Consider the following 14,853-nt stretch of genomic DNA (forward strand, 5'->3'; position numbering starts at 1 on the left):
GGCCTGGAGCACAAGTCTTCCTGAGGAGCGGCTGAGGGAACTGGGGTTATTTAGTCTGGAGAAAAGGCTGAGGGGAGACCTCATCGCTCTCTACAACTACCTGAAAGGAGGGTGTAGTGAGGTGGGTGCTGGTCTCTTCCGTCAGGCAGCTGGTGATAGGACGAGAGGAAATGGCCTCAAGTTGCAGCAGGGGAGGTGTAGGTTGGATATTAGGAAAAATTTCCTCACTGAAAGGGTTGTCGGGCATTGGAACAGGCTGCCCAGGGAAGCAGTTGAGTCACCATCACTGGAGGTGTTCAGAAAGCGCATAGACAAGGCACTTCAGGACATGGATTAGTGGGCATCATTGACAGTTGGACTCACTTAAAGTTCTTTTCCAACCTAGATAATTCTACGTCAGACAACACGAGTATTAACGCAGGTAGCTAGGGGATAGATCAAGGCTGCAGTCAGGTAGGGTAAGTGTGTCTTCTGGCAATGGGGCTCCACCTTGACAGCAGGTCATGGTTTACAGCATTTTCAAGTCCACTTTCAGTTTCAGTTCTACTTCCAAGAAGCAGCAGCCACCTGAACTGTACTTGGTATTAAGAATAACCCCAGCTACTTATTAGAAGACAACTGCAAAAAGCCCTTTCATGTGACCTGGACTCAATAAAAAACAGCTAAAGAGCACTAGTTTTACTACTTCGTCACTGGAATCACAGAGCAAGGATTGTCTTTATTTGATTGGAAAAATAAAATGCCATACATTAAGCATCACCAAGCTCAAGCACAGATAACCAAAATGTGCAACTTTCCTATTGACACGCTGCACCTCTTCTGTAGCATGCCTGTCTAAGGCCACAGTTGTTCATCCTTCATTATTTGATACCAGTTCACCCTGTATAACTGAGCTTGACCTGTCTTTCTCAACCTGCTGTCTAAATTAAAAAAAAAAAAAAAAAAAAAAAAAAAAATCAAAATTTTCTCAGAGATTAATTAAAATCTGGCTGTTAGCTCCTAACTTAGAGAATAAAGAGTCAAGGAAACATTCAATATGCAGCCAAGCACTTTGGCAGATGACACTGTGTAAAGCATTCATGCTTACATAGTCTTGCAAGGAACCAAGCAATACCTTCAGTATGTTCGGCCTCAAAAGGAAAACTAATGATTAACTTAATACCACATTTATTTTTAGATAGTATTGCAAGAACACACACATTACAAACACAGAAAAGATGACACAGGCCTGCCGCCAGGAGCTTACAATTCAACTTTGACAAATGCTACAAAAAAATTTTGTTAACAGGAGGAGGTGGGAGAAGCTAATGCCATCAGGTTAAAAAGAGGGGGCTTTCTGAAAAAGGGGATTGTCCCAGGAATAAAAAGCAAGTGACAGAGCGTCAGGCACAAGGAAGTGACAAGCAGCAATAGGAAGGATGACAACGCGGAGCACAGGACACTTGATAAAAACAGGTTGCGCAGAGACAGGCTGAGCAGCACAGGTAGAAAAACAAGGACCTGTAGGGTTTATAATTAACATGTAAGAATGCATCTACATAATACATCATTGTTTCAGCTATTCCAGAGAAGATAACATTGTGAAATATCAATCAGAAGTGAGGTTTTGGAGTTTTTTGTTTTTGTTTTAATTTAGAAAAAAAAAACCCCACAACAAGACCAGTCCCCTTCCATCAGGAATCTTACTGTAATACTAGTTTCCATTATGAATATGTTGCACTTCTAAACTGGGAAGTAGGGAATACCAACAGCTCTGCAGATGCAGAAAAGACTCAAAGGAAAAAAAACAAAACAACCTAACAAAAGTTGTAGTTTTAAAGATTTCATTCTTTTTACCCTATAGTATCTACTTTAGATTTTGTGGCATATTTTCCAAATTCATCAGCCTGTCAAGAGGAAAATCTCCTATTTTAAAACATTTTAGTGATTTACTGACTTAGTTAAAATCTCATTATCCTACAATTTTCCTTTGTAGACAGAGCACAAAGAGGCCAGGCTTTGGTGTGGGAGTTAAACATTTCAATCGTTGTAGCAGCATTGCAGTTAAGTTGGGAGTCTCAGCAAGATTTGCTCTTTTTTTTTTTTTCCCGCAGACATCTCAAGGATCCAGATACTTTATGACAGTAACTGAATAAAGTTATATGTGTCTATTAAGCAAAACAGCACAGATTTTCTCTGCTACTCTTGGTAGCATCATTGCATTAGTGCTATAAAGACTGTCAATGGGGCTTAGGTACTGACAGATTAGTGAAAGGAAAAAAATGTCACCCTCCCTTCCCCACTGTTAATTTTTTTTTTTTTTTTTTTTAAATACAGATGCATATTAAATGCACGTGAGAGTCTGTAGAGGCCAGGAGCAGTGTTTCCAGAAGGTGCAATCACCTTCACACAGCAACACCCTCGACTCCGAGGGCTCCTACAAACTGGGAAGTACTCACAGATCAGGTTTCAGCTTCATTACATTCAGTTGGGGATGCTTCTGTGGAGGAGATGAGGTCTTTCCCATGACCACCCTCCTTGGACTTTTCATATGGATGAGGGTAAGGGGGTACAAGGGGCACAAAAAAACCCCTACAAATTCTAGCATTTAGGAATTACAGAAGTAGTTAAACACATTGACCTATATTTGAGCTATACAGGTAAACGCATTATTGATTTAAATTGATGTGGGTCTCTAGTCTTTGGTAGCCCATTAATTTTTTCCACAAGGTGGCTCATGCACATAGAAGAGTACATCAGGAATTCTCTTGGTCCTGCATCACTTAGCTAGAAAGCAGCAATGCTGTTTTCCACTCCAAATGTAAGTAATCCACAATTACATTTCCATAAGCATCAAAGAACAAGGCAAACTGCCCATGAACAATCATGTGTAACAGGACCACCCCAACAGGGTTTGCTTCTGCACCATGCAAGACAACATTTAGAAGAGGCTGAAGCCAGAAATCTCTGTCCTCTGAGGGGCTCACCCCTGCAGAAGGTCCAGCATTTAAGCAGTTATGCCACAACCAGTAGAGTATTTGCACATCTTGCATGCAGATACAGGGGTTTTTGATAGATAAATTTGAGACTGCTTTTAAAATTAGTTTGGTTCACAACTGTCAGTAAATTAAACCCCACAAGATCAGGTCAGTTGTTCTACCTAGCCCAGAATATATTTCTTCCATCTTTGACCAATTCTGAAGAGAGAGAGCTTGTAGAAAAGTAATCTTTCCTTGGCATAACTTTCTTATTTACAGCAACTTAAAATCTCCCTGAGTTAGTGGATGCATCAGACCATTTTTTAACAAGCCCCTTTTTAAAAAATATTTATACTTCTGTTCCCTGCTATGTTCTGCAGCAATGAATTCCACAGTTTGACTTTGCACCGCATGAGAAAGCACTCCCATTTGTCTGTTCAGCCCTGAACAACTCAAACTTCGTGTACCCACTAGTCCTGGTGACTGCAAGCCAAAGGCACACCTTACTCTCAACCTGCAAACAGAGCCTGAAACTGGGACTCAAAGGCATGAGCTCTACTCCTCACAGCTGACCAGCAGCTTCTAAACATCATGGCACATCAGCAGAGACACAGAGCACATATATCCACCACTTTATCAGGTGAAACTGGGTTAGAGGGTATTCCTAATAAAGGGCAGGACTGGGAACTGCAGTAGGGAGGTAGACAGCAGGAATAAAAGGTGGGTTTTTGTTTAATTTAGCTGCACATACTTCAAAGACAGCATCACCTCCACTGTGACTTCATGAAAATATGCCACTCGGTATACCATTTTGTAAAGACATTTATATCAGGAATTCGAGTGACATAAGAGTGGAAGCTATCACATTCAATATTCTGAAACTGACGTGGAGGTAATGCTGAGTTAGCACACTGACACTCTCCAACAGCTGTCTCTATTTTAAGACACTGTGAGTCTGACAACTGTGGCTCAGACTCACCTGTCTGAGCTCTTACTGAAAAAAAAGATACTTAATCTGTCATTGTCACGTCACAAATACCTGGGAGCAAGAGTAGGAATCTTCTCAAAATATTTAGGAGAAAGTATAGTAATATGAAATGCAGAAATCTGCAGTAAGCCCTCTGGAAATCTAGGCAAGCTGTACTACTGCTGGTGGGTCTCTAAACATGTATGTACTTGAGACAATGCCAGGTGAACAGTAAAATGAATTTAAACTCTGCCCCCTCAATTATTGCTCAACACAAAAGAAACAAAAGCTGGAAACATCACTAAATCATCACCAAAGCTAGAGGCCAACAAAAGACGAGAAGTTCTAGAAGAGTAAAGTGTTGACAGCAGGCAGTAAGGCTGTCTTGGAACAAACACATTTAATAAAGGCAACACATTAAAAAAATTCCACAAACGTGTAAAATACTCAAGTGGCAAGTCATTTCCAGACGAGTGACTGAAGACTGAAAGGTACCATGGAGCCGAGTGGCAGCTGAACCGCCTGCAGGAGGCTGGCTGGAGGCAGTGACTCGAGATGGCGCTGCTGTCCCACAAAGCTGCCTCGTCATCCGGGGCTGGCAAGGCCACCAGCGAGGGACTCCGCAGGGCTTCCAGCGGTCCTGCCGAGGCTCTGTGCAAGAGGTCACCAAGCTTGCTATTTAGGGAAGGTGAAGGCCTGGCTGGGCTGAGCATGTGCATGCTTCAAGCCATCAGTAAAGCAAGTTAACACCCAGTTTCCAGGTAGTTTCTCACAGGAAGGTCCGAGTGCACTGTTGTTTCTAATCCCCAGCTTAGAGCTAACGGGGCAGTGATTGAGTCTTGTACTTTTCCGACCAGACATAAAGAAGATGAATTACTTACCCCCCGCCAGGCTTTGCAGTAATGCAGCAGCTGGCAGTTCAGAAAGCACCACCACTACGTCTTCATAACTGCTTTATTTCTGCCCCCAAGCTTCCTGCAGCCACTAGCTCAACCCAGCGCACATGCTGCTGCAGACCCGCTGGTGATGTTCATCCTCAACGCTGCACAGTCCTGCTTTGAGCAGCTCCAAATGGCGCAGTGGTTAATGCTAGTCACAAGGCTACAGAGGCTGAGCTACCGACCTCAACAAGAAGGTTAAGGGCAGAAAAGTTGACTTTAGACAAGACTTAGGAATAAGACCTCTATAAAAATAAGCAGGTTAAGAACTCCCTTTGTAGTCCCTCCATGGTGAACAGGCCTGGGGCACCTTTACCCACATGTATTGCTCTGTAAGTCAGCTTTACCATACAATCAATCACCACGTACTCTGTCCAGACAGAGCATCAACATCATAGAAGGCTCCTAATACAGCCAAACCGGCAGCTTTTTGGTCAGTCACAGTAACCTGGTGTTCAGCAGCTTGGGGGCTGTTATCAGAACAATGTAAATAACCTATGGCTAGGGGAAGAATTACATCACCACATCACCCTGCCATATGTCCACAGGATCCAGTTACCAGACACAAAGGAGTGTTCTGCACTCTTGATTCTTTTCAACAGCAAGTCAGCTCACGACACGTGAACACCAAGGTGTTTGGAGCCCCAGAACTCAACTCGAAGAAGCTTCTCCACTTTACTAAACACACGCTGCTGCTCCCCTCCCAGGGTCATGTCGGAGGGAAGAAGAGTCAAAAGGCAAAGTCTCAAAGCACTTCATCGGTAAACAAGATCCAATTCCTATCTCAAAGGTTCCAGGACTGCAGACAGTTTAAAACACATACAGGTGGTTTGCAGGCCGGGAAGAAGAGGAATTCCAGGCCTCTGAAGGCTTGGTCAATGACCAAGCAGTCCGCTAGGCTCTTCATTTCAGTGTGGAAGGCAGATCCATTGCTCACGGTCTGTGTCGTTTGCAGTAATAAAAGGTTTGGGAGCTGTCAGTGCTAGCAGCCAACATTTAGCAATACACTGAAGCTGTGCTCATACACATAGGACTAAAATCCCCTTCCCTGCCTCAGAAACAGTCTGGGGTATGTCTGGATAGACAGTAAAACCACTAGGTCCATCTACACATCAAGCAGAAAGACCATTATGAAGCCACAGGGAGGGAGGAGAGTGCAGCTTCCATCTGAGACAATGTCAGCCAAGGTTGGGGGAAGAGGGGGAGAAAACAGACTTCAGCATGTTACATTTGCAAACTCAAATTATGGTCTTTCTTCCCCCTTCCCCCATCCCTCTATTCCTTCTCTCTCCAATTTCCTATGCAGAGACTCTGCTGCTGGAGAGTGTGATCAGGGGATAATTTAAGACACAATATCTGCATGGCCTTTATAAAAAGGAAAAGTGTCCCGTGTTCTGGAGTAAGGAGAAGGAAGTCTCCTCCTGCCGTATATCTGAGGAAAGCTCAGTCATGATGTCCAGCCCTCACTCCAGTGAGGAGCAAAGACTGGCAGAGCCAGGAGAGAAAAAGCCTGGCTTACACCACAGGTAGAACCCACAGATGTGGTAGGAACCTGTACAGGGGAGGTTGTATTTGAAGCACCAGTTTAAACAAAGGCTTCCTCATTGGGAGTGCCATTGATTTTGAAGAAAAGTTTGGCATCATCCATCTTCTGTTTTTTTTCTCTCTCTAGCCTGCGTCTGTAGCAGACCAGGTAGATTGGAAGGCAGAAACCCAGGAGGCTCACACCAAGCAAGCCAACATTCAGCTGCAAAAAGAAAGACAAAACAAAATTAGGCAGGCTAAGAAGATGACAACCCAGTCACACATGCTGAAGTGTCAGAACCCAGCCCTCGTCACTCAGCTGCAGGCAAACCAGGAGACGCCCTGCTCAGTGTATTGGCAACAACCTCCACTGTATTTCTATTTACACTCCTGTGCCCAGAGCACCACATGTATAAGCTAAATGCTGCGAGAATGTGTTGCTCTGGATCATGGCTGCGGGAGTCTTGTTCCACAGAACAGGCAGGGCTGTTTAAGCTGCAGTTCTTTTACACCAAGTTTGCTGACTGAAGAGCAACAGGCTGCTGGGGTGGGCACACGTAGCCTAGAGACCAGGACTCTCCCCAAGACCACGCATGTCACGATTTTATTGAGCTGCCCAGACAGACTCTCATCAAGACACTACATTAGCCCTACCCTCAATAGCCGCTTGGCTTTTCGGACATTAGCATCAACAACCCCAAATTTACTGGTAATTGGAGCTAATAGCTCTCAAGGGAACGTAGTATTTCTACTGCATTTTGAGGTCCACACAGATTCACTCACTGTTACCTGACAGATTTTGACTCACCACACAAACAGTTAGCACAAAGCACTCCTGCAGCCTTCTCCCTTCCTCCATTTCCATATACCAGCGTAAGGGTTAGTGGCTTTCCCTCGCCAGGAATCATTACTCACACAAGGAAGGGTCTCCTGGACAGCACCAAGGTAACAGCAGACTGAGGGACATGTAAAATTCCAGCTGTTTTTAACCTTGGTCCATGCACAGGAGTCCTTTTGTTTTCAAAGAAATGAGCCAAAATCATCTTAACCACCAAGCTTTCACATTAAATTTGAGAAGAACTTGCCCAGAGAGGGTCTCCTTCCAAAGGTCCCGTCAACGCCATAAAAAGAGGCTGCTGCAGAAGGGCGAAAAGGGCACTAATCAACGACTGCAACCCTGTCAAGCTGCCAAATTGCGTGGAGGGGTATCTGTCAACAGAGAAAGCAACAGCATTATTATATGTCACCTTGACTGTTCACATCACCCAGATCAGTTTACATTCCCAGTCGACTAACACAACAGAGCACAGTCCCAAGACAGGCACATAGTATGAAGAACTTCTCTCTCCTGGACTTATGTGTAACTACCTCTTTTTCTAAAGTATTTAGCTATACCCAATGGTGTGCACAGTGCTCTCTAGAGCAGAATGCAGCTGGTGACAAGGCTGGAGCCTTCCTCTCCAGACTATTCTCATCCTGAGCTCTCAAACTCTGGATGTATCAGATCCAGTACTTGTTTTGTTTTGCAGCTGTACCGTAGGCAGGTGGAAGCACTTATACAACTACTGTTCCTATTGCAAAGGGAGAAGAGTGTTGATATTTACAAGTTAAAAGCAGGGCCTCTTTATCCAGATGACAGCATTTGCGGCTGAGCAATCATTTTCATGCGGTCATAACAATTTGCTCCCTTTAGAAGTGAGTGAAACCTGCACAACAGGTTAGTATGTATTTTCCTTTTTAGAGGACAAGTCTGATCCCATGTGAAACTAAACAATACTGTTGACTGGAAAGTGCTGAATATCAGATACTACTAATGGAAAAATAAATTTCAGGAACAGTCTAACATCTTTCTCTTTCGACGACTGAGTAGTGTTTAAAAAGGGTCAGGTTAAACTATGCTTGGAAAGAAAGAAATGGATCAAAACCTTCAAATATTCAAAGCAAAACAAAGCAATATGACAAAAGCAATATAACAGCAAAGTATATTTCAAAGCAAACATTCAAAGCAAAAATACCTCACTCCAGGAAGTTCCAGAGAGTTGCAATGGCCAAACAGGATTAGTTTACAAGCAAGCCGATATGTACAGCAACAGGCATTTACCTTGCCCAAGACAAAAATCTTTTGCTTCTAGCTGCCAGGGAACCAAAAGTTTATGTACTTTTGAAGCAGAGTCTTAGATGGGTTTTCTAGTCTGGATTCCCCAGACACTGGGACCAAAACTTTTGACAGAAGGAATCTGTGCAGTTGTGGAGTCTCCATCCGTGGAGATATTCCAAACCCAACCGGACGCAGTCCTGGGCAACCTGCTCTAGCTGACCCTGCTTGAGCAGGAGGGTTGGGCTAGATGGTCTCAAGAGGTCCCTTCCCACCTCAAGGATTCTGCGATTCTCTGAAAGATAACAGCTTCTTTCTGTTCCTCTGTCCAACAGCTCAGGACAGAGGGGCAGATCTGTTTTCAAAACCAAAAACATTGCTTAATAAGGAAGAGATTATTTAGATTCAGCTATTGATAATTTTCATAAGTTGGAAACAGGATGGATGATCTGTCCTGGGAAAAGGGAGTAGACATCACTAATGGTATCTTGAGCAATGCTTTACCAATGTAATTTCAGAGCAGACCAGTAGCAATGTATTCAATTATGTTAATGTTTTACCTGGACACATGCATGTAGCTAGTCATTATAAGACAAAAAAGCCTTGAGTTTTTACTATATAACCTTAGTGTTGATAGCCTAGTCTCACCTGAGGCCCATATATAGCTGTGCCTCACTGCAGTAGCTATGCCAAAGGGGTTAGCTGTTTCTAAACAAGGAAAGCATCAGCTAGGACCTCAGTCCAGCTACTGTCATATCCAGTGGTGACTGAGGAAACAACTTGCATCATTTTTCCCCTCTGACCAATACTTCATTTCCTGATCTCCCTCTCACCTGCACAGCTTATCAACCCAGACCAGTTTATCTGGCCAGCCATGTATTATAGGTAAGCAGAGACTTACACAGCTGCATAGAGGCCTCCCACAGCTGAGTGGATGAATCCTCTCACGATTGTGTGCAAAATGAAGGAAAGAATCTGGAAAGAGAAGCAGAAAAATGTCATGTCCTAGATACCACCTAGGTGTACCAGACCCCAACGTAGAACCATTCCTAAAAGCTGTTCTCCTTTGCACTAGAAAGGTGGGCTTGAGGAACCCAGAATCAAAACCTGAAAGATCAACACAAGGGAAGAAATTTGTACTCATCTCTAAAAGCACTGCTTTTCCATACTTTGCAAAGACTAACATGCAGTACTACCTGAGGTTAACAACACACAAGACCTACCTCATTCGTAGATAGCACTGCTGCAAGGACACGTCCCCAGCAACCTGTGGCCAGGGACACAATGCTTTTTCATTGCGCTTGTGGCCAATTTAGTTAATTTTCCACAAGTTATTGCGGACAATATGCAAGTATGAGCAAACTACATCTGTTTGCCTACGTCATCAAGGCACGTTTAAGTATAGCATAAAATCACTAAACTCCTCTGCCAAAAACAGGTGGTGCCACAAAATAAATATTTTAACGGGTTTATAATCCCATGGGTACCATTGGGCATAGCATTTGACACAGAAATAACCTGCTGTATGTATCAGTGTCATGCTTCTTACAGCAAATTTTCTGACCATCGGCAGCTTAAAGCAAGCCCAGGTTAAATGCACAGGCGCTGCTGAGAGGATCTCAGTAGAAAAGTATTTGTTGTTACACAGCTCAGCTGCAGAAACTTCTAAGTGTGAAAAAATTGTGGATCAACCCTGACATTTTAACTACAGCTGCTTCTTTAGGTTCTCTCAAGAAATGTAAACTGCATGGAATTATTTGTTTCAACTCTAAGACTGGGGTTCCCAAAGCAGTACAGAAGTCTCCCAGCAGTGCCAGAAAGCCCTCCTGCCACTAGCTGGTTCTGCTGGCTTGCAGGACCTCCTGGCACTGTCCTGCCTGTCATTTTGCCAGGACCCACATTGCCAGCCCCTCCAGCACACCCACCCATTTGACCTATTCACCTGCAACGGTAGATTAGGAATAAGACAGGTGATTCCAAATCCAACCAGCAGGACATTTGTGAATGCAAAGGCATTGGTGGCATTGGTGATTTTCTGGATCTGACGATCACGCTTTTTCTTTTTCTTGTCACTTCTGGAAGGATAGCAAAACCTATGTTACAAAAAGCACTCTCGGCAGCCACTGGAACTCACAGCAAGATTCTCCACCTATCCCATCAACTATCTAAACCAGTTTGGCTAGAAGTCTGCCTAAGGAGGTGGTGGGATCTCCATCAGTGGAAGCTGAGGAACATCTGGGCAATTATTTCAGTGCTGTTACTCTTAACTGTTAGACTAGAAGGGAAGTCTGAGCCTCCCCTGCTACAATTTAAATTTGCTCTTCTTGACGGATCTTAGTGGACATGGAACATAGTTTGGTCCTTTCCTCTGCAATTATCAAGTCTTCCTTCAGGCTTTCTTTTCTATACTGAAGAACCAATATTCTTTTCAGTCTTTCATCACAAAACACATTATGCAGAGCAGAGGCCTGCTACATGACTGCATGTCCCGCATGGCGAACGCTACGCACTGCTCAGCGTTGCTCTCCTCATTCTCTTCTGAGCCATCGTTGCATTCTTTCAGTCGCCAATCCATGATGTACCCGATCACAGGCGCTGTCAGCAAGCACAGCAGTTGCAATACCCCAAAAATAGAAGTGTAGAGAGCCACTGTGGGGGGGGGGAGATTAAAAAAAGTTGTTAGTCCAAGTGATACCACAGCAAGCAACAGAAAAAAAGAAGACAGAAAAGAAACTGTTCCTCGCCATTGATCACCTCTCTCATTAAGAGCCCAGACCCCACATACTCACAGGCTAACAGGCAGGGCTGAAGGAGCTGAGACACCAAAGCCTCACTTCATCATTTAGCCTCCCAGAGGCGTGACATTAGAGTGGACATACTGGGCACACTTGCTTCAACTATTCTGATCCTGCACTAGTATTCTCTGAGCAACATCAGCCCAACAGCAGGTAGGGCTCAGAAATGGGACCCAGCAACTGCTTAGTGCCAATGAAGTTTAGTCTGCCTCGGATCAACAGGGAAAGTTCTTACAAACAATATATCCTGCACAGCCAACCCTGTGCCTTAGTCATCTCCTCTCCTGCCTTGCTGGGAGCTGCAGCTACATCTTCTCCAGCTGGGAAGCTCCAGCAAGGAGAAGCCAGGCTGGGAAGGTGAGGACTAACCCATTTTGTGCTGAATGGACAAGTTTGGAGGCAGGGGAGGTGAGAGCAGATTGGAAGCAAAAAACACAGCATGTGAGAGCAATCATTAAAAACTCGAAATGCTGAAAATTCCCCATGTGTTAAAGATGGGTGAAGTGTCTACATGGCTTGCTAAGGGAAAGCTGATGCCAGCAGTCTTAGAAGAAACTCTCCCCTCCTGTTGGTGAACAGTTCCCCCACCCTGCAATCCTTTTTCCACTTCCTCTGTGCAGCACACGTGATGGATTTGTATGCACCACACAGAAGGGCTGGTGAGTCATGGTGTACCACAGCTCTGAAATAAGGATGTAATTCTGAAACTGCTCATCTCAGCACAGAGCGCTTACAAGTTACGGCACCGTAAGCAAAACAACCAAAAAGAATTTTAGTTTGTCCCTCCCAACGCATTTCTAGATCTAGCCAAAGCAGTATAGCCAGGATTTATACCAAAAATCAACTTGATAATGGAAAGACATTTCCAACAAGCCTTTCTCTCCTGTACAGTTACAGCAAATCCCAGCAGGGCTGCCTTGCTGCACCCAGGCATGGCACCTGATGATACTTTCCTGGCTCCGGTTGCTGGCAAGGGAACCAAGAGGAACTTCCAACATCTAAACTCGCATTCATGCCCCCATTACCTCCGCAAAGGCAAGCCCTGAAGTGGCCCCACATCCCATCTCATTATAGCAACTGCTGTAACCAAGAGAGACAGGTGGCATCACCCTCTACAAACACTCCTGGAGCTGATTTGCTGTTGTCTGGTTATTTTTTAATAGAGGGTAAGAAGCAAGCCACGCTGTCATGTTTTGCCTCTTCATGCTATTCTGAACACTTAATCTTGGGCTCTAAACAGCAAGAGCAGAAGCCAACTTGAAGCACGGAATGAAACTTATGGGGTCAGCAAAAGAAGAAAAGGAGAGACAGTAGCTGCTACAAAACAGGGCCACCTCAGTTTATCTATCATCTTAAAAAACATTCTTTTGGGGGGGGGGGCGGGGGGAGATAATACCTAGCAAATACCAGCAGAAGTAGAAGCCTGGGTAGAGCAAACAAAGGGCGCACACATGGGCACAACCCTTTACATCCACTGTTCGACATGGCTTTCCCTCAAAACTATATTGAGCAAGCACCTCACACAGCTGAGTTTTCCAGCCCACCCTTATTATATTTAAGGTCTCCAAGTCTTACCAGATTTGAAAGCAGGGTGACAATTTATGAAAGATGAAGCCAAATTTCAAGTTCTAGACACAACAGGTCTACTCTCTCCTGCCTTCCTACAACACAATTATGCAGTCATTTACAGAGCTACTGAACTCCTTAGCTTCTCCCCCATCTTTTGGAGGCTTTCAGAAGATAACTAGCCACAAGCTGACTGCTTTTTCCACCTCTAGGTTTCATGACAGGTCTAAGTCACCATAATCTGCACAGGAAGGAGGACTTTCATGGACACAGTGCCTCACTGCAACTTAAAGACTCTACTACCTATCTGAATTATTTTCCCCACATCCTTCTCTCTTGTTCTGCTCCCAGGAATATTTAAGTTTTCTTTGACCGTAACAATTGCAGCATTGACTTAACTCTCTTATTCCCTTGCTGAGTGCTCCTGAGAGCAGCTGCAGGTGGAGGGAGCTCTCTAAACAAATCACATTCAAGTAAACTGCAAGAAGAACAAGGAATCCAAGGGAGCAGCGTCCCATCCTCTCCTGATCTGCACAGATTACATTTCTAGAGAGCTGCACACATCTTGGAACTGCTCTTGCAGCCTGACACTGCTGCGACTAGACAATACCACTGTTTTGCTGATGCCATGGAAACACCAAGACAGCGGACTGCACTGGGAGCCCAGGCTACGTTCAGGGGGAGGAGGGGAAAAAGGGAAGAAATCTTAAAGGTTGCACAGAAAAAAATGCAATACACCCAAGGGACACAATCCCTTTTTTAATTCAGAGCTTGATCTGAACAGAATTGACAGCTTATATAGTTAATATTAATTCTAAAATACCAAGGAGGGGAGGAAAAAATGAAAGAGAAATAACTAGAGCAAGCCAGGGTAAAAAGAAAGAAAGAAAAAAAATAATCAGTGTGAAAGAGTTACAAGGTAAGCAGAAAACTAAGCAGTGTTGGGAAAGGTAGGCAGTGTGAAGTTTGTCCTGTTTACTGTTTAATGTCTAAATTGGCTCTTGAGCCAGGAGATAAAGAGCTGAATGCTGCAGGCTGTCAAAGGCTCAAGAAACAAAGCAATTCAGGGAATGCCAGGGCACTTGGAGTTTCCTGAGTTTCCTTCCCTCCCCCAGAGCTCACTCCTGTTTTCAGAGGAGTGCCTCTTGATTTATCAGCTTCATGCAATCCAGATTTAACAAGTTCAAACTGGATCTTACTACAAAGGACACAAAAAAAAAAAAAAAAAAAAAAAGCCTAAGTCTTGTTTTGCAATCCTGGGTATTTTCAACAACAGTAAACTAATGTACTCTTTCCTGTTTGCTTCATGTACTGAATCAGAGCTATAAATACAGAAGAGTCCAGTGCAGTGAGCACCCCTGAGTCTCCCCAGCACACACCAAGCTGCACAAAACATCTATGACTTCATTTCTCCCACCCCCGGTTGCTGGGCTGAGACACCTAGTCCAACCATTAGTCATGAGAGTCAGCTGCTCCGTACTTTGTGCCTGCTTAGGATAAGCAAAGCAAACACCTGATGAAATAGGTTTTCCAATAAAAAAAAAATTATCACAGTCCATCCTGAGAGGCTACTTTCAACAACCCATCTGGGGAAATAACATGGAATAGTATTTAACAGACACCGGCCTAAAATTAGCTTGACATTCAAGTGTCTACCTCACTGCCCCTCTGTCCTGGGCTAGGTCCAGCCCTTCACTAGACCCTCCCAGCAGCTGTCAGCCGCACTCTGACACCACTAATTGCCATACACTGAGTATCTGCTGAGTAATCAGGCTCACTGGACTCTTGCAAGGACCAAGTCTGGGTCAGGTCCCAGTTCCAAGGAAGCAGATAAAAGTTTTCAGGTTACCCTACCTTGATCTGCATCTCCAGACAGAAACTCAAGCATGGTATTCATAGCTCCCATGTAGAAGATGAGCCGCAGCTGAGTGACACACATGGTGATAAGGCTGAGCAACAAAATAGGACTGAAGACGCTCTTCATGAAGGAGGGAGAAGCTGCAGAAGGAAT

The 14,853-nt window shown here is 44.3% G+C and overlaps 1 protein-coding gene across 3 annotated transcripts in view; it reads right to left on the bottom strand.

Annotated features, from left to right (window-relative positions):
- Window positions 1-689: 689 nt before the first annotated feature.
- The window catches only part of SLC43A2 (solute carrier family 43 member 2), a 34,643-nt gene continuing 20,479 nt past the window's right edge, over window positions 690-14,853 (bottom strand). For 2 of the 3 annotated variants that reach the window (XM_075032644.1, XM_075032645.1), the window contains 6 exons: window positions 14,697-14,840; window positions 10,992-11,130; window positions 10,424-10,556; window positions 9,383-9,456; window positions 7,472-7,595; window positions 690-6,609 (listed from right to left, as the gene is read on the bottom strand). In XM_075032644.1, the coding sequence (XP_074888745.1) occupies window positions 6,448-6,609; window positions 7,472-7,595; window positions 9,383-9,456; window positions 10,424-10,556; window positions 10,992-11,130; window positions 14,697-14,840 (776 nt within the window). In that variant the 3' untranslated portion in view covers window positions 690-6,447. Of the gene's footprint in view, window positions 6,610-7,471; window positions 8,777-9,382; window positions 9,457-10,423; window positions 10,557-10,991; window positions 11,131-14,696; window positions 14,841-14,853 lie in introns of those variants that run through there. The other variant, XM_075032646.1, reaches the window with a different exon arrangement.

This window comes from Buteo buteo, chromosome 7, assembly GCF_964188355.1.
Source record: "Buteo buteo chromosome 7, bButBut1.hap1.1, whole genome shotgun sequence".
NCBI classification, from domain to species: domain Eukaryota; kingdom Metazoa; phylum Chordata; class Aves; order Accipitriformes; family Accipitridae; genus Buteo; species Buteo buteo.